The sequence below is a fragment of the Pagrus pagrus genome (genome assembly GCF_965226575.1).
Source record: "Pagrus pagrus genome assembly, contig: HAP1_SCAFFOLD_33, whole genome shotgun sequence".
In the NCBI taxonomy this organism is placed as follows: Eukaryota; Metazoa; Chordata; class Actinopteri; order Spariformes; family Sparidae; genus Pagrus; species Pagrus pagrus.
Window position 1 is genome coordinate 190,340 of NW_028175430.1, and position 20,373 is coordinate 210,712.

The 20,373-nt window shown below is 43.3% G+C and overlaps 1 protein-coding gene across 7 annotated transcripts in view; it reads left to right on the forward strand.

Moving 5' to 3' along the window:
- LOC311253688 (uncharacterized protein) overlaps window positions 1–19,851 on the forward strand; it is a 46,344-nt gene extending 26,493 nt beyond the window's left edge. Inside the window, exons 4-7 of one of the 7 annotated variants that reach the window (XR_014621811.1) lie at window positions 12,481–12,599; window positions 13,818–14,473; window positions 14,990–15,118; window positions 17,745–19,847. Coding sequence is in view for 3 of the 7 variants with exons in the window: in XM_084384185.1 (XP_084240311.1) it covers window positions 12,481–12,599; window positions 13,818–14,176 (478 nt within the window). In the remaining 4 variants the exon portion in view is untranslated. Of the gene's footprint in view, window positions 1–6,572; window positions 7,231–12,480; window positions 12,600–13,817 lie in introns of those variants that run through there. The other 6 variants (XM_084384186.1, XR_014621809.1, XM_084384187.1 and 3 more) reach the window with 6 other exon arrangements.
- The last annotated feature ends 522 nt before the right edge of the window (window positions 19,852–20,373 follow it).

Consider the following 20,373-nt stretch of genomic DNA (forward strand, 5'->3'; position numbering starts at 1 on the left):
AGTTGGCGAAAAGTTCTCTTCCCGTCGGTAAACTGCAACGAACCTTCCGTTTACTTGCGTCGGGTAGTTGCTTTCTTATCAGAGGCGAGGACGGTCACTTCTGACACCATGTCTTGTACTTATTTGTACCTCGTAATACAACAAACGGACCAGAGACCAAGACGTGTAGTTGACTCTTTACTGAAGCATCACTTCCTATCTGAACACTCGCGCATGCGCGCTCATTACATATCCAAACCTGCTCACTACAATTCGTTCACCACAGTGCTTCCCTGTGAAATGCCGACAATCCAGCAGAAAGGATTTTTAACTGTAGGAGTCCTTGTCTTCGCAGGCAATATGCGCAGTAACCCCAAGGAAGGAGCGAAGCCTCCTGTCAGACCAGAGGTCGGTTGTAAGCGCAACACTTGCCTGAGCTTCCACCGCTTTGATGATGTCATCCTTAACCTTACTGACTAGATAAGGTATCTGCTTCTCTGTCAAGCTGGTCCTAGACACAGGAGTGTATTTGCAGTCTATGACAGAAAGAAAGTGTCTAAAATTTGGATTTTCTACTAGAGACAGGGGCAGAGAGCATCCAATGACATGGTCCTGGAGGATGGCTTGTGTAATGGCCTGTTGCCTGGATGAATGGGCATATAAGTGGATTCTTTGTGCAAAGGAAGGTATTGTCTGCTGTGTGGTGTCTGCCATTGCCAGTGATGCAGGTCCTGCTTTGTACTCCAAGTACCTGCAAAATAGGGAAAGAGACATCTGTAAGACATCTGTTCATATTCAACCACAACCAACTGTCTTGCAAGTGATATGAAAATTAAGTGTACAGTCTGTAAGGGAAATTCTCCTTTGTGAGGTTGAGAGTTGCTAAATCTCAGAAGAATTGTAGACTCAGCGTGATGAATCGGATCTCTTTAATACATGCAGCATGGAGCGAAGACCTGAAGTGTTCTCTCCCGTCTTCCAAATGTTTCTGACTTAAACACAAAACAGAGTGGGGGGTTACAACATTTCTTCCCAGAACAATGACCCCTTGATGTTTGGTGGATCGTCTCTTTCCCAGGACAGTGACCCTTTTGATACTTCATTAGAATGTAAATTTCATCTACCATCTATCTTCCTGTAACACCCCAGACGAGAGGCAATTGTCTCTCGTCTGACTCTGACACTTACGGCAAAAGGGGTTTCTCCCCTTTTGCTCTCACATCCTGATATGGTGTTTACAGTATATTTCTTACTCAATGGAAAACTATTTAATTTCTCACAAGTCTAAACATCAGGTCTTTGCATTATGAAACCTAAATCCAATCCAGTATGACACATTAACAGATCATCTCTGTATTTGACTTCATCTTTTTGCATAACTGCAGCACTATGCCTGCTCCTCCTGTCAGCCAACTAACTCATGTGTATTGCTGCTGATAAGAAATGAAACCAATCTTAACAGAAAATACACTTCTGCTCTATAAGGTCTGATGTTGTTCTCTACAGAATCTGTAGCTTAAACCATTCTGCAGCTGTAGTGGCATGATAGGCTCATAGGGCCACACAGAAGTGGACTTAACCGTGTTAACCACATCACACATTATACATACATGTACCATAAGGCTGTGTGTGTGCGCGCGCTCTCACGGATTGACAGACTGTGTGCAGCGACACTGTGCCGTACCGTATCCACCCCCCCCCTTAAGACAGTGATGAAAGCCATGATCCCAAACAAAGAAAATACTTTCTTTATGTTTTACTGGATGACTGCGGTATGGAGAGTCCCACCATATGTGACGGCACAACACCTGACTTGGACATCAACTACATCGCATCTGTCACCACTATTGAAGAAGAACCCTGCTCAAGTCAGGACCCCAATGGCAGCGTAGTTGTTGGTGCTTTCCAAAAAAAAATGGCAAAAGAGTCTACAATAAGAGACACTTCTGTGTCTATTGCAGTAAGCCATACGCCAAAATTGCAAGGCATCTTGAAAGTGCACACCAAGATAAAATGGATGTGTCAAGAGCTCTTAGCTTTCCAAAGGGATCCAAAGAGAGAAAACAACAGCTAGAATATATTCGTCACAGAGGCAACTATGTTCATAATGCTGCTGTCATGGAGTCAGGGAAGGGGCAACTTGTCCCATTGAAACAGCCACCAAAAGAAGTGCAGGCAACTGATATCATGAGCTGTGCGTACTGCCAAGGACTCTTTACAAGAGAGGTTCTGTGGCGACATGTGCAAATTTGTAAACTCAAGCCTGGGTCAATCAAACCAAAGCCCGGAAAGAACCGTGTTCAGGCTCTGTGTACATACACAGGTCTTGTGCTTTTGCATATGAACAGGCACTTGTGGGAAGTTTTCAGTGCTATGAATCCCAGTCCTTTCAAAGAAATTACAAAAAAATGGCCGCGTGAGTTTGGAGAGCACATGCTCAATAAAGGTGGGATGACAGCAAAAAATCAACAGTGCACTTGAGAAAAAATGTGTGAACTGGGACGACTGCTGGCTAATGCCAGGAAATTTACATATTTACATTACACAATTTACAATAACAAAGATGGAGGATTTTATTAATTATACCTAGAGTTGGTCAGAGCTGTCAAAGTGACATGCGGCTATGAGAGCAGCACAAACACTTTTGCCATTCCGTTACTTGCAACTAAACTTGGAAACTCTCTGGTAAAAGTCAGTAAGCTCATCAAAGCTCAGGCGCTAATATCCAATGATCAGGAACTTGTGAAGCATGCCACAGAATTCCAGCAAGTGCACAGTGAAAAGTGGAATGCAATGGTTTCTGCAACAGCACTGAGGAACATTGTTGAAGCCAAGTGGAATGCACCAACTGTAATTCCCTTTACTGAAGAAATTCAAAAAACGCATCGGTTTCTAAATGACTTCCAAGGTGAATGCAGTGGTGCGCTGTCCGAACGTCCTTCTACAAAGGCCTGGATAGATCTGGCAAAGGTCTGTTTAAAACAAACCCTGCTATTCAACAGATGCAGGGAAGGATGCATTTTTGTCAAGGGACACATCTGAGCCCCATGAGGATTTGAACTGGGCACTGTCTGCAGAGCTTTTTTCCACCTCAGACATTTCTCAACGATTATCATCAGAGGAAAGCGAGGCAGACCAGTTCCAATTCTTCTGACTTAAAAAATGCTCTGTGCATTAGACATCCTTGAGAGGCTTGAGGGGTTCTTAAAGACAATTGTTACATGTTTGCGAGACCTGCAGCTATGTCACACTTCCATGGTTCAGACTGCATTCGTGGCTTTGCAAATGCGTGTGGTGCAAAGTGTCCCAAGGCATTGACATCAACCAAACTGTGAAAGCATTCTGCGACCCTTTCAACAGTCCTGAACAAGACAGACACGGAGATGGACCAACTGGCCAACTTTCCACGACATCAGACTACATCGTGAGTTCTATCGACTCGCTGAGAAGACGCTGCAACTCGCGAAGATCAGCAAAGTTTTTATGGCACTTGAGCAGGAAAGATTGGTCGAGTTCCATGACAAGAATTTGAATGAAATCACAATTGATCCAAATAGTATGTTTGATTTCCATTCTCCTTTGTCTACCATTCTTTTTGTTTGACCAGATTTATAAGCTTGGTATGTCTCCTGCAGACAAAGTTCTGGGTAGTGTTGATAAAGATGGGTGCAGAGAGGAAGGAAACCATTCACCTTCTATTGATGGTATTTTTTATTTAGTTTTTAAGTAGGTTGTTGTACCATTTATTTTTGTCTCATATTCAAGATGACGTCTTTTATGGTACATTTCCTCACAACGTTCAAATACATTTGCAAATTAACACAAATATAGAATTTTAAAACTTTAATCTTTTATGGCACTGAAGTGTTTTGACACTTTATGGTCAGCATTGTTACAGCACAACTGAAGAACATATCTGACTAAATTATGTATTTCAGCAGAAAATAATGTTGCAGGTAATGAGGGGGATAACATCCCACTAACACGCAAGAGACGCAAACAACCATCAGCAGAGGATGGCGCATATTCTGGAGATGGTGCTGTAAGACCTTCTTGCAAAGTCGAATTTTTACACAAGATCAGTAGATGAAAAGCGTTTGAAAATAAACAAAAGATTCCTTCCATCTTTTCAACCCTGAGTTTGGGGGTGCAGAGGCATTGTTGCTGATCAGGTAGAATAAAACAGTCACAACCTGGTATAGTTTACTGCAACCATTACTTTTACTGAAAATATTTGAATTACATTATCCCAATTCTGCTTAAATTCTTCAGTAACATTTGCAGTGAAAGATATTTCCTTGTAAGTGTGATATTATTTATTTTACTTTAAGTATAGGTAAAGTAAAAGATCAGAATACTACGCCCACCACTTCAACCAAAAATATAGAAATATAGACACTGCATTGGCTGCTGGATTGTACCTCAACGTCGCCGCCATATTTGACCTGGCAAAGACTCGCCTGTGCACGAATACAAATAAACAAGGGAACTGTGGTTTTTCTGGGTGAAAAGTGCTATAGCATTGTAATTTCTCAACTGGTTTTGAGAGTAGTAAAAAAATAGTAATAAACCATTGAATATAAAAATGGCTCATTGAAATTAGTTGAGAAATTCAAATGTTATAGTGCTTTTTAATCATAAAAAGCTCTGTAAGCTTTACTTATATACATTTACAGGCCAGTCTTGCCCAGTCTGATATGGTGGCGAAATTGATGTATTGCGGTAATAAACCAAAGTCAGTGCAGCATGTACATGTACATGCCTTTTGTAAGCAACATTAACACGTCAGACTAAATAAGAGCTTGAGTCCCTGTGAGCTTCAATAGATTAAACAGTGTTTAAAAGATTGGTTAATTGAGCCTTTTTTCAGGTAAATACTGGATGTAATTCAGTGACAGTGAAGAAGTTGATTGTAAATCAGTTCTACAACATTCAAATGCATTTGCAAATGATGAATGCAAATACAGAATTTTAAAACTTGAATCTTTCATAGCACTGAAATGTTTTGACACAATTTTTTTTTTTATGGTCCGCATTGTTACAGCACAATTGAAGTATTGTCTTGTGACGAAGAGGACATCGTCACCTTGCTTTGCACACATGGCACCACGCACTTTGGACTGAGTGTGACTACAGTTTAATAATTGCACAGACACTTTAAGAGGAGCACCAGCACTTTATTGGAGATTTGCACAATACATTTTAACACTATTTTTTGCACATTTGTATGGATATGTTTATCGTATTTATTGAACGTTTATTGTCCTTGGTCGGGTCTTGGTATTGCAGGTGGGTGCTGTGTGTGCCACGCAGCTCCACCTAGAGCAGAGGGACAGAGGGTTAACAGTGCATAATAATTGTTAATTGCTTCAACAAGGAGCTAAGCTAAGAATTTGTATTGTGTTGCTCAATAAGTGCATGCAGTGAAGAAGTCAAGTGTGTTGTGTACTCACCAGTCTTGTCTTCAGGGTGTGCAGTCAAAAGGCTTCCCCCAGTAAAAAGGTAACCAAGCGTAAATTGGTGTGGGGGTGGTGGATGTGTGTATTGTATTTTAGTAAATGTAATATGAAGTGGGATGTGTATTTTTTTTGTTAGGGGAGGCAAATGAGGGTGTGTATATAGGTTACTGATTAGGTAGTGTAAATATAGGAATAAAAATGGTGGATTAAACATGTTGATAGGCAGTGGATCCCTGTGGATGGAATCTTCCAGGGTCATTAGCTGTGACACCAGCTGTCGTACTGATGTGTTTATGCTGTTTGCTGAGATGGAGGAATAAAGAACCACCTCTGTGACCCACCTTAAACCTGCCTGTAGATCATTTTTTGCTGCACCATCCAGCCGTAATTGTGGTCATTCTCACAAGTGGTGTCAGAAGCTGGGGCCCACGTTACAGCAAAGGATGCCAAGGCAGGGGAAGAAAAATGTCCAAGAAGAACCAGATGAGGGGCCCTGCGGAGCAGGTGCTCCAGACACCATGACGGATGCTAAAACAGAAGACAAGCTGGATGAATTAGCAGGTATGGTGAAATCACTCATGCGAGCACAAACGGAGAGAGACCAGCAAAGAGAGAAAGAGTCCTCACTTCAAGAACAGCGATGGAGACGCATGCAGTATCAAGTCTCCCAAATGCAGCAACAAGTTAACATGAGGAGAGAAGAACAAAGAACAGAGCCGGACACTATGGATGAGAGTCAGCGCCCACAAATAAATGATGAAAATTATGGTGATTTTGATGACCCAGATGAAATGATGAGCCAGGCAAGTTGGGTTGTCAGACAGAGGGAACTCAAGCTACTGCCATTATGTCCAGATGATGACATTGAGCATTTCTTAACAACATTTGAGAGAATGGCCCAGGTTTGTCACTGGCCTAAAGATGGATGGGCTGTGCGTCTGGTCCCTCTGCTCACCGGCAAAGCCCGCAGTGCTTGTGTTCTGATGGACATGAAAGAATCTGAAAGATATGAAAAAGCTCCCCAGACAAGAGGACATCTTCCAGACCCGCTGCATCCGGAAGGCTAAGAGAATTACCAGAGACGGCACACACCCTGGTCACTGCTTCTTTGCCCCGCTGCCCTCAGGAAGGCGCTACAGAACACTGAGCGCCCCCACAACAAGACTAAAAAACGCCTTTACCACAGAGCTGTTACACTACTGAACTCCACCCCCCTCCCACACTGAAACCCCCCCCCATCAACACACACTTACACACACACATTGCACTACTGGTCCCTTTAAGGCTTGGACTTCTTTGCACACATTTTAATTATTGTTATATTGTTGATTGTTTTCTTTATATTTTTATATTTATTTATATGTACAAGGCAGCTGGAAGGCTACTCCAACAAAATGTCATTGCCTCGACAATGACAATAAAGACTATTCTATTCTATTCAAAGTTAAAGCAGCAATTCTGGCAAAATATTAAATTACACCTGATACTTACTGCAGAAGATTCCGGTCCCTCAAGTTTGAGCCTGGTGAAACTCCAAGAGAGCTGTATGTGCATCTAAAAGACCTTTTTTGCAAATGGGTTAAGCCAGAGAAATCAACAGTTAAAGAACTAGTTGACACTATTATTCTTGAACAGTTCCTGAGGATGGTCCATGCAGAGCTGGAGATCTGGATCAGAGAGCATGACCCCAAGACAGCAGAGGAAGCTGCACGCCTGGCCGGCATCGTCACATCAGCCAGAAAAGGAAGCTGAGCTGCCACCTTTGGCTGGGAGAACCACCAGGTCCATTCAAGTAAGTCCTCTGGGGGTAAACAGGGGCTTGGTCAAGTCACGAGGTAGATGGTTTTCAAGTGATGGGCAGTTTACTCCCCAGGCCACAAGCTATGCTAAAAGTCGATGTCAGGTGTTACCACTGTAATGGTTTAGGGCATAGAAAACCATTTTGCCCAGCTTTGAGCCACACTAAACCATCTTTCCTTTATTCTGCTCCAAGGCCAGCTACAGTGGGTACAGTGAGGGACGCAGGCCATGCAGCCCCAGTTCTGATCAATTGAAAGCGTGAAATAGCATTACTTGACTCTGCAGGTTTTCAGACTGTAGTTTTGTCCGGTTTGGTCCCCAGAGATAAATGGAGTAAAGACAGATCACGGATAAGCTGTATTCATGGAGATGAGCATGTTTATCCTACAGCTGAAGTTTATCTGACTGTGGGGGGGGGCAGACTTTAATGTTGCCTGTGGCATTAGCTCCAACATTGCCATACACTCCAGGCCAGTGGTTCTCAACCTTTTTAAGTCGCGACCCCCAATTCAATATGCACTGCTGTCCGCAGTTGAATACATTGTGATCTCGTTGATCTGCTCTGTACATGCGACATCTATTGCACGTCTGTCCGTCCTGGGAGAGGGATCCCTCCTCTGTGGCTCTCCCTGAGGTTTCTTCCGCATTTTTTTTTCCCTGTTAAAAGGGCCTTTTTTTGGGGGCAAGTTTTTCCCCACTCGAATCGAGGGTCGAAGGACAGAGGGTGTCGTCTCTGTACAGATTGTAAAGCCCTCTGAGGCAAACTGTGATTTGTGAATTTGGGCTATACAAATAAAATTTGAATTGATTTGACCCCCCCCCACCCCACCCACACACAATCAATACACCGTAGGCTACGTCGAATTTACAAATCAGACAAGCACTTATGATCACACTTCAGCTATTAGTTTCTTTATCATTTTATTTTGAAACACTTTTGAATATTTTCAAACAAGAGTCTGACTTTTCACGTGAGTTACAGACCGACGATGGTCGCTACATCCCATCATATTGCTGGTAGTTGAGCCGGTTAAAATGTAAACAATTAACGCAAACTTTTTTTCTTTTTAATGAAATAAAATGATAACCAGCACATGCTAATTAGGAAGCCTTAACAAAACACACTGGGGAGAAAAACTGCCCATGTTTCATTTTAAACATCTATGTTGCTGAGAGCTTAAACATGAAAAAGAACGTCATAACATTGTGTCATAACAACAACTTAACAAGTTTTGTTAAAACAAACTCCTAACTCTATAAACGTTGTCTTCTTTTTTTTTTCTTCACAAAGCCAAATAGCTGCAACCACTATGTAATGTGATGGCTGGGCCTTTTGTTTGCCTCTTGTTTGAACAGAGCAGCTGCATTCTTGGCTTTATGTTAGACACGGCCACGCGAAGATCACTCTCAACTCTGAGGAGTCGTGATCTGTATTTGTTTTTCAGTATTCATCTGTATTTTGTTGTCATTCATCTGTATTTTGTTGTCAGTGCAGAAAAGGTCTTTTCACACAGATATGTGGATGCAAATGGAAATAGTACATCGGTTGCAGCTTTTGACAGTGCTGCGTACTTTGTTGCTACTGACAACCAGGACTCTTCCAGTGCGCATGCCGAGATAGCAGTCTGTAACGTGCGGTCAGAGGAGAGATCTAGCAGGGCGTCCTGCAGCTCTGATGGCAGGTGATGTGCGGTGGAGGTGGTGAAAGGCTGGCATATCCAGTCGTACTTTTCCGGCGTGTCATCATTTGGGAAGTACTTATTGAAACTTTCAAGCAGGCTTCTGAGGTGAGAGGCAATAATTCCTTTCATAGTTTGAATGGTTATGTCGTAACTCTCCATAAAGTCATCAAGCTCAGGGAACATTTCAACACTTCCCCCTTGCACTCGCACAGCCCACCACTTCAGCTTTCTCTTAAATGCCATGACCTTATCAGAGAGAATAAGGACATTTGTGTTTGGGCCTTGTAGGGACAAGTTTAAGCTGTTTAGTTTGTCAAAAATGCTGGCTAAATATGCGAGGCTCGTGACCCACTTTGGGTCAGTCAGATAGTCAGCAAGGGGAGAACTACAGTCTGATAAAAATATGCGGACCTCCTCACGCAGTTCAAAGAGCCTCGTTAAAACTTTGCTGTGAGAAAGCCACCTGACCTCTGTGTGAAAGAGAAGTCCTTCGTGGTCTGATCCCATTTCATGACAGAGTGTGGCAAAGAGTCTGCTTTGCAGTGGCCGTGATTTAATGAAATTGACAATCTTAACTGATGTTTGGAGGACACCTGCCAGCAAGTGCTTCCCTGTGGATCATACAGTGCAGAAATTTCACATGGGGGCTACCTCTAACACGCAGGCCCTCAAACCTTTTCTTGCCCCCTGCATAGCTCCAGCTCCATCTGTGCACACAGAGACACAGCTCTCCCATCTCAGTCTCTCTTTTTGTATGTTACTGTTGAGCTTGTTGAAAATGTCCCGTCCAGTGCATGTTCCCTCCATTGATGAGCAAAACAACATGTCCTCGTAGCTGTACCTCACAAAGGCCAGCAGCTGCGCATCTCCTGACACATCTGTGCATTCATCAATTTGCTCTTCCTCACTCTGTCAATGAGTTGCTCTTTAATGTCATTTGCTATGTCCTGAATGCGGCGCCCCACGGTGTCATTTGACAGGGGAATGGTTAAAGAGTGTTAGATATTTTCTCCCCATGCATTGCTCTTGTGATTGCTACAGCTGCGGGACGGATGAGACTCTCCGCAATCGTGTGAGCCTTTTTCGATTGAGCCACCAGATATGCGACCTCATATGAAGCTGCCAGGGCCTTAGCAGGGACTGTAGAATATTCACTCACCACTGTTTTTTGCCTTTTTAGTTCTTGCTCCCTGCGCTGAAAAAAATCAATTGGCTTATAAGTTAAGCTGCTGTGTTTTGTCTCTAAATGTCTTTTTAGTTTTGCTGGCTTCAAGCTCTCAGTGCCATATGTTTCTCAGGTGGTGGTTCTGGTGGCTGATCTTGGGACCCCTGCTGCTGACTGTCTTGTGCTGGAACACTTTTTCTTTTAAGCCATCGCTCCATTTTTCCAGCTAGCAAACTTGCTGCAGCTGTGGCTAAAACAACAACGCGCCTTTTTTCTCTCTCTTTTTCTTTTTTTATTTCCCCCCACGGTGAGAGGCGGGGTAGAGAGAGAGCCGTGTCTGTATGTGTGAATGAGAAGGGCAGACATGCAACTGGTTTTGAGTAATAAAATGCCTGTTTGAGACCAACCGCTCGTCGTCCTTGTAACATCCGGTTGGACGCTCATTATTTTGCGCATTTATATTTTTCCAAAATGATTTGGCGACCCCCAGAAATCATCTCGCGACCCCAATTGGGGTCAGGAATGGCTGCTCTAGGCGATGATGTACCCACACTCTATGACCTTATGACCCCGCCAATATGCAAACCTGACGGGAGCAGTGAGGAGGATCAGAGTTCAGTAGCCGATTTCAGTGAGCCATTGAGTGATTCAGTCACATTGCCTGTGTCACCACCAGAGTGCAGAGGGAGTCCTCAGAGAGCTGCCTTTCTTTGAGGTAGACTGGGAAGCAGGGCCAGTTAAACCTCACAAGTCACAAGCACAGTGAAGACGGGAGAAGCTAAAGGGTTCACTTAGACAAGGAGCACAAAGCTCTCCTTAACCACCAGAACTGCTTGATTTTGAGTTTCCCCCAGATTTGAGCTCACTGCAAAAACAAGATGTGACACTGAAGCAGTAGTTTGAAAAGGTGACAGATGTGGAGGGTGTTCAACAAAATAACCCAAGCTGTTTAGATGATGACACCTACATGGTGAAGGAGGGTCTTCTCTATCAGAAAAGGGGAAAAAACTGAGACTTTAGCACTGCCACAACAGTTCAGACAGAGAGTTATGGAGATGGGGCATTCAATTCTATGGGCAGGTCACCTGGCTTTCCAGAAAACTCTGAACAGGATTGGAAGCTGCTTTGTTTGGCCAGGGATGTACACTCAAGTCTCTCAGTGCTGTGCTTCCTGTGAAACCTGCCAACTAACCTCTGCTAGAGGAGTTACACGTACCCAATTACAGTCTTTGCCCATCATTGATACACCTTTTGAGAGGATAGGCATGGACATTGTAGGCCCATTTGAGAAAAGTTCCTCAGGCCACCTTTACATTTTGGTCATGTGCGACTATGCCACACGGCACCCTGAAGCCTTCCCTCTCAGGTCTTTCAAAGCTAGACAAGTAGCAGATTGCCTTTTACAACTTTTTTCTAGAGTAGGCATACCCAAGGAGATTTTAACAGACTGTGGGACGGATGGGCTGATGGAGCGCTATAACCAGACACTGAAAAACATGCTGCGCAAGTTTGTGTCTCACACAGGTTCGGATTGGGACTGCTGGCTGCCATACCTGCTGTTTGCGTACAGAGAGGTCCCATAAGCATCTACGGGCTTCTCTCCGTTTGAACTGTTGTATGGGCACCAGGTGAGAGGACCGCTGGACCTGCTGAAAGATTACTGGGAGAGTTCGAAGCCAGAAGGAGAAAATGTGGTAGCATATGTGGTAAAAATGAGGGAGAGACTGGAGAAGATGATGGCGCTTGTACATGAACACATGGAGTCGGCTCAACAAAACCAGAAGGTGTGGTATGATCAAAAGGCCAGAGAGCGGGTCTTTCATCCAGGCCAAAAAGTACTGTTGTTGTTGTTGCCAACCAGTGAAAGCAAGTTGCTGACTAAGTGGCATGGACCATATGAAATCAGCAAACGTGCGGGTAAGGTCACACATGAACTTTTTATGCCGGACAGGTTTAAAAGATACCAGACTTTTCATGTTAACCTGCTTGAGGAGGTCCAGGTGCGTTCAGAGCCTGTGCACCAGCAGCTTTTGGTCCGTGAGGTGCAGGAGGAGGATACTGTTGACAAGTTCTTCCCAGCTACCACCACAACAGCAGAGGGCCCAGAAGTGGACCTGTCACATCTGTCTCTCACCCAGCAGGCAGAGGCGAAGCCCCTGCTTGACCCAGAACTCTTCAGGGAGACACCAGCTTTCACCTGACTGGTGCAGCACAGGATTCGGCTGAAGGGAGATGCCCCAGTGCAGTAGAAAAGCTACAGGATTCCTGAGCGGTTGATTCCTCTGCTGCAAAAGGAAATTAGGCTGATGTTGGAGCTGGGAATAACAGTGAGTGGCAGGCCCATTGTATTGGTCCCAAAGAAAGATGGTACTCTCAGATTTTGTATTGATTTCAGATACCTGAATACAGTGTGCAGCTTTCGGTACATCACCACACTGGACCTCAGCAAGGGCTACTGGCAGGTTGCCTTAGCACCAGATGCCAAGGAGATGACAGCTTTCAGAACACCATTTGGTATGTATCTGTTTAAGGTCATGCCATTTGGTCTCCAGGGGGCGCCAGCCACGTTTTAAAGACTAATGGACCATGTTTTGAGGGATTTATCTGACTGTGTGGCTGCATATTTGGATGATGTAGTTATTTTCAGCCAATCATGGGAGGAGCATATGGTGCACCTGCAACAGGTGCTGCAGAAAATAGAGGCACCCCCATCTACCCCTCAGACACTGTCATTAAGTTTGCCGATGACACGACTGTAGTTGGCTTGATCTCAGAGGAGGATGAGACAGCTTACAGGCATGAGGTGGATCATCTCATACAGTGGTGCGGAGCAAACGACCTCATCCTCAACACCTCTAAAACCAAGGAGATGATCGCTGACTTCTGTAGGACTAAGGTGGAACCGTACGCACCCCTCCACATAAATGGGGAGACGGTGAAGGATGTAGAAAAGCTGAAGTTTCTGGGAGTCACACTGTCGAACCAGCTGGCATGGACGAACAACACCATGCAGCTGGTCAATAAAGCTCAACAGAGACTTTTTCCTGAGGAAACTGAAGCGGGCCAAACTACTCCTCAACTTCTACAGAAGCACCATCGAGTCCATCCTGACCACCAGCGCCACAGTGTGGTACGCCAGCTGTACAGCCGCGGAACGCTACAGTCTCTATCGTGTGGTGAAGGTGGCTCAGCGCGTCATCAGGTTGAAGCTCCCCGAACTGGACACCATTTACACAAAAAGGCTCAACAAGAAAGCCCTCAGCATCCTTAGAGACACCCCACACCCGGTCACTCCATGTTTGAGCTGTTACCATCTGGCAGAAGGTTCAGGACAATCAGAACCAAAACAAACAGACTAAGAAACAGCTTCTACCCCAGAGCTGTTGCCTACATCATCCCACTTCTATCATAACAGTCACTGTTATACACACGCATGTTATACATGCTGCTGCTATCACTTATTATTATTATTATTATTATTATTATCATTATTTGAAGCTGCACTGATACCTTTCTGCTGCACAGACATTGTATTTTATATATACTGCTGCTCTTGTCTTGTTCTGTTGATCTCCATGTGTGCCTTTTATGTTTTTTAATTTTTTTTAATATATGTTTTATATTGTCTAACTAATTGTCTTTTACCGAGAATAGTCTAACAAAGTTTCATTGTACACCCAGTATAATGACAATAAAAGATTCATTCATTCATTCATTCATTCATTCATTCAGACGGACACTTTTGGAGTGGGCCTGGGAGCAGTGTTTCTGCAGGAGGTGGAAGGAGAGGAGGTGGTGGTGGAAGGAGAGTCGGAAGCTGCTGGACAGAGAGACAAAGGTACTCTACAGTGGAAAAGGAGTGCTTGGCGATGAAGTGGGCCATCGACACCCTCAGATATTATCTGCTGGGGCGGCACTTCTTCCTGGAAACTGATCATCGGTCTTTGCAGTGGCTTTATCGCATGAGGGATGCCAACATGCACATCGCTAGGTGGTACCTGGCCCTGCAGCCCTATGACTTCACGGTGCACTACAGGTCAGGGAAGTCAAATGTGGTGGCGGACTGTCTGTCCAGAATGTCAGAGGAATGAGGTACTGTTCTCTTTGGGGAGAGGGAGGAGGAAATCTGACGAAGAGCACATCGTCACCAGGCTTTGCACACATGGCACCACGCACTATGGACTGAGTGTGACTACATATGCAGAGGAGCAACAGCACTTTATTGGAGATTTGCACAATACATTTTAACACTGTTTTTTGCACATTTGTATGGATATGTTTATCGTATTTATTGAACGTTTATTGTCCTTGGTCGGGTCTTGGTTTTACAGGTGGGTGATGTGTGGGCCACGCAGCTCCACCTAGAGCAGCGGGACAGAGGGTTAAAGGTGCATATTAAATGTGTTAATTCCTTCAACAAGGAGCTAAGCTAAGAATGTGTATTGTGTTGCTCAATAAGTGCATGCAGTGAAGAAGTCAAGTGTATTGTTTACTCACCAGTGTTTGTCTTCAGGGTGTGCAGGCAAAAGGCTTCCCCCAGGAAAAAAGACAAAGTGGGATGTGTATTTTTGTTGTTAGGGGAGGCAAATGAGGGTGTGTATTTGTTACTGATAAGGTGGTGTAAATATAGGAATAAAAATGGTGGGTTAAACATGTTGATAGGCAGTGGATCCCTGTGGATGGAATCTTCCAGGGTCATTAGCTGTGACACCCTATAAATGGGGGCCATTTTAACAACCTGGGGGAGGTGGTACTGATGTGTTATGCTGTTTGCTGAGGTGGAGGAATAAAGAACCACCTCTGTGACCCACCTTAAACCTGCCTGTGGATAATTTTTTGCTGTACCATCCAGCCGTAATTGTGGTCATTCTCACATGTCTGACTGAATATTTTGTATTTCATAGAACCATCAGCAGAGTAAACTATTGCAGCTGATGAGGGGGATAACATCCCACCAACACACAAGAGACGCAAACAACCATCAGCAGAGGATGGAGCATCTGGAGTCGGTGCCAGGAAACCTTCTTCCAAAAGTGAATTTTGAAACATTTTCATTTATTTGGAGTAACATAAGTAGATCTGGGTGTGTAAAATAAATTTAAAAAACGCACGCCTCAGTCTGGTGGCACCCTAGTACATTTAGTCAAGTAATGTATTTAATTACAAATTTGAGATACTTGTACTTAAATTTAGCCTTTTCTTTTCATATTACTTTTAAAGTTCCACTTTACTACATCTTAGAAGCAAATATTGCACTTTTTACTCCACTACATTTATCTGACAGCTATAGTTATTACCAGTTACACTGGAAATTATTATTTTTTTGCACAAAAATGAAGGGCTTATACAATATGGTTTGTTATAAATTCAAGTATTCATCAGTTTTTACATATATTGCTTATATTTGATTAATCAGTTGATTGACAGAAAATTAATTGATAACAATTTTGATAGTGGTTTCAGTTATTTTTCCAGTAAAATCATGTGGTTGCCGCTTTACAGCTGGTATGACATTTGCTGCGTTTCCTTTAAATCATTTCATTGTATTTATAATGTTCAGGTTTGGACTGGACATTGTGAAGGTGTCACTTGGGCCTCTGGCTTACTGTGACCACAGTTCTCAATATTTTTACCGATCAAAGGATTAATGGAGAAAACAACCAGCATGAAAATAACCATCGGTTGCTGTCCTAAACAAAATATTACAAAATCCTACCTTTACGTTATTGTAATCATTCTTAATGCCGGTCATCGGGTCAGAATTTCTGTTATCTGGTTAGATTAGTCATAAAATGGAAACTATTTTTCATGGTGGAGTGCTGAGGATGAATCGAGTCTCACAGCCTGTGGAAAGAAGCTTCTTGTTAGTCTAGTGATGCAGCACTAAAACAAACAAGCTGGTCAGGCCTGGTATTATTTGTTGTGAGCGCCTGTTCATAAGTGGACAGCTCCAAGTACAGGTGTGAATGCCTTAGGATTTTATGACTCAGACCGCAGTCAGTGGTGGTCTTGGCCACACGTGACCACATTCTTTTAGCACTGTGTAAGCACATGTGTCCTGGACCAGATTGAAGCACCGCCTGTTCAACTGATATTTTCTGTAGAGTGCTGATCACACTAAGACTCATTATGGGCATAGCCCCTTCAGAAACGTCCATAATGCAAAATAATTAATAGAATAAATGTCTGAGGTAAAACACAGCCCTCTATGCACTCTCCCCTCTCCTCCTCTCCTCTCCTTAGCAGCGGCGGTTAAATTTCAACAGTGGGGGGGACCCCTGGTGGAACGAGGAAGATGTAAGACACGTTTCACAGAGGCTCCGCTGGAATGATATTTTTTTTTTTTTACACTTTTATATTACACTTTTGTATTTTTTCTGCCAGCTTTAAGCCTTAATACTGCAGCCTTTTACTATAGGTAAACTTATTTTTTTACTTGCGGACACTCTATGATGGCAGGCCGAGGGAGAAATGATGCTTCTAAAACAGGCTGCGACAGGCCCCAGCCATCACCTGAGCAGCTAGATGCTAATGCTAATGCCACTGTGGCGAGAGCGGGTCTGAGTGTGTGTTTGTGTGAGCGTGTGTATGTGTAGTGTGTGTCGTCAACAACGCCACCTGGGATTTTAACCCAGGAAATAGCCATACAAGGCCAACACTAGGGCTGCAACTAACGATTATTTTGGTTGTCGACTAATCTAACGATTATTTTTTCGATTAGTCACAATTATTTTCGACTTTACCTCATATTCTCAGAGCAAATTAAAAACCCATGAAACATGTATTTGAAAACATAATATTTTGAAACAACTGCATTTTTAAATTGTTATTTTAATGAAACATAAATTGACAAAATAATACATTAAAGTGCAAGTTGTGATAACAAAAACATAATGTACAAATAACTTTACTATACTATAACTATACCTTTTTGAAATAGTGCTGCCAAGTCCAAAATTTCAAATAAAACTAGTAAATGTAAATAAAATTAAAAAAAATCCAGTACAAATGACTGTATAATTCACAAATTCTTCAAATTGCAATGCAGGAATGTGAGCATATCAACATACTCAGGTGTGAGGCTGGCTCTCTTCTTGGAGGTTATGTTCCCAGCAGCTGAGAACAGTCGCTCAGAAGGAGTAGAAGTGGCAGGAATGCACAAGAATGACCAGGCTAATGATGCAAGACTTGGATATTTTGCTTCATTTGACTTCCACCAAGATAGGGGATTAAAGTACATCAGTACCTGCAATGGGACAACAGATGAAAATTAGGCTTGTGAAAAAGTATGGCATGTTACAGTTGATGTTAAATGTTAATTAATAAGAACTGTTCTTATTTAAACACATAAATCTTGCCTCGTTGGTGATAGCTTGGTTGTGAGCATCCTGTTCAGCAGTCTCACTGTCAGTATCTGTTGAGGAGTCACATCCAAACAGTGAATCAAGAGACCCATTTGAAGTTCTCTTAGCACATGTAATGGCTTCCTCATTCTCACTGGCACACTGCCTCTTTGCAGTTTCTTCTTGCATGGACTGTAAGGCAAGAGATTGGACTTTACTTTGAAATTTCTGACACCAGGTTCAGTGTTCAGTTTCTGAAAACGCGGGTCCAGTGCAGCTGCAATGATCTGTGTGTTTGTGTTGTCATCTTTGACAGTGACTTCTCTGGACCAGCGTGCAGTTGTCTCCTGTGAAGCAGCTGCCTGGAATGCCAGAAACAGAAGCTGTATCATAGGTGGTCTGAGTGGACTTCTGAAGCCCTCTGACCAGAGGAGGCAGGGCAGAGGCGGTAGCATAGGTTTCACCACTCAGGTAGACAGTGGCACTTTCAAAGGCCTGAAGAGCTTTTGCCAGTTCCTCAAGCAAGGCCGACTGGTCTGGTTTCAGGTCGAGATGCTGTTTCCCTTTCTGTGTTACTGTTTGGGTTAGACAATGTTGCAGTCAGCGGCCATCTCTGTTCTAGCAGACGAGTCACCATGTAAAAGGTGCTATTCCACCTAGTAGAGACATCTTGGATAAATTTCTTCTCTGGGATTCCCATTTGTTTCTATTTGGTCTTCAGCTTGCTTGAGGCTAGTTCACTTCTTTTGAAGTGCTCTACAAGACACCTCGCTGCTCCTAGTGTTTTAGTGATCTGAGGATGTTTCAGAGCATGACCGATCACCTATTGTGGCCAAGTGTGGCCTGCACAGCGGACTGAATTCCACCCATGCTTTTCTTTCAAAATGTTTGCAGCCAGCACTGTGTCAACATTGGAGCCATTGTCATGGACAACAGCCACAATCTTGCTAGCAGGGACCTCAAACCTTGCCATGGCATACTCAATCCATGCAGCAATGTTAACTCCAGTGTGTCGTTCTTCCAGTGGCATGGTGGTGAGGCAGAAGCTAGTGAGTTCCCAGTCATCACTTAAAGTGACAAGTGATGCCAAAATATGCCTCTGTGGCAATACTGGTCCAGGCATCAGCTGTCAGGGCAATCTTGCTCTTAGTTGATTTAAGGACGTCTATAAGATAGATTAATGTTGAGTCGGTGTGTAGCTATGCCAAAACAATGTCGGACTCCGTAGTTTTCTCCGGGCCCCTGCCAAACCTAACCAGTGATGACATGTTCAGCCGCATGTCATCATTCAACCGCTGGCTGTCAAGGTGGTGTCCAGCAAACGATGTGGGCTTTGTTGATAATTGGCGGACTTTCTGGGGAAAACCTGGTCTCATTAGGAGAGACGGCATCCATCCCACTTTGGACGGAGCGGCTCTCATCTCTAGAAATTTAACCCATTTCATTAGCCAACAACCAGCCTGACAACCCAGAGTTGAGACCAGGAGGCAGAGCTGCAGTCTTACACGCTTCTCTGAGCTTCCATTAGATCAGTTGCTCCATTGAGACTGTGTCTGCCCCCCGACCACCTAAATTAATTAAATTAATCAAATCAAAAGTCCACAGAAGAGGAGTTGTGCATGAAAATCTAATAAAAATTAACAGCAACTCTGCAATCTCAAAACAAGACAAGAGAATTAAATGCGGACTCCTAAATATCAGATCCCTGTCATCGAAAGCTGTACTAGTAAATGACTTAATTTCAGACTGTAATATTGATTTATTCTGTCTTACTGAAACTTGGCTGCATCCTGAAGAATATGTCAGCCTGAATGAATCCACTCCACCCAGTCATATTAATACTCACATTCCTCGAGGCTCCGGCCGAGGAGGTGGTGTTGCAGCTATTTATGACTTAAGTCTGTCAATCATTCCTAAACCTAAATTAAATTATAACTCATTTGAAAGCCTTGTTCTGAGTCTTTCACATCCAACGTGGAAAACTTTACAGCCAGTTCTATTTGTTGTAGTGTATCGAGCACCTGGTCCTTACTCAGAGTTTTTATCTGAATTCTCTGAGTTTTTATCAAGTATAGTCCTCAAATCAGATAAAGTAATTATTGTAGGTGATTTTAATATTCATGTGGATGCCGTTAATGATAGCCTTAGTACTGCATTTATCTCATTATTAGACTCCATTGGCTTCTCTCAGTGTGTACATAAACCAACTCACTGTTTTGACCACACCCTTGACCTTGTTCTAGCTTATGGTATCGAGATTGAAAATCTAACAGTTTCTCCACAGAATCCTCTTTTATCAGACCATCACTTAATAACTTTTGAAGTTCTATTACTGGACTACACACCATTAGGCAAAAACTCCTTCACTAGATGTCTATCTGATAGTGCTGTAGCTAAATTTAAGGAAATTATACCGCTGGCACTAAATTCAATGCCATGTCTTAATATAATAGAGGACTCCTCCGCTAACCTCAGTTCCTCACAAATCGATCATCTTGTTGATAGCACTGCAGGCTCATTGCGAACAACACTGGACTCTATTGCCCCCCTGAAAAGGAAACCTATAAAGCACAGGAGGTTAGCACCCTGGTATAACTCGGATACCCGCAAATTGAAGCAAACATCACGGAAATTTGAAAGGAAATGGCGTTCCACCAACTTGGAAGAATCCCGCTTAGCCTGGAAAGATAGCCTTAAAATATATAGGAAGGCCCTCCGCAATGCCAGAGCAAGCTATTACTCGTCATTAATAGAGGAAAACAAAAACAACACCAGGTTTCTTTTCAGCACTGTAGCCAGGCTGACAGAAAGTCACAGCTCTACTGAACCATGTATTCCTACAACGCTCAGTAGTAATGACTTCATGAGCTTCTTTAATGATAAAATTTTAACTATTAGAGACAAAATCCATCATCGCTTGCCCTCAACTGGCACTATTGTATCTT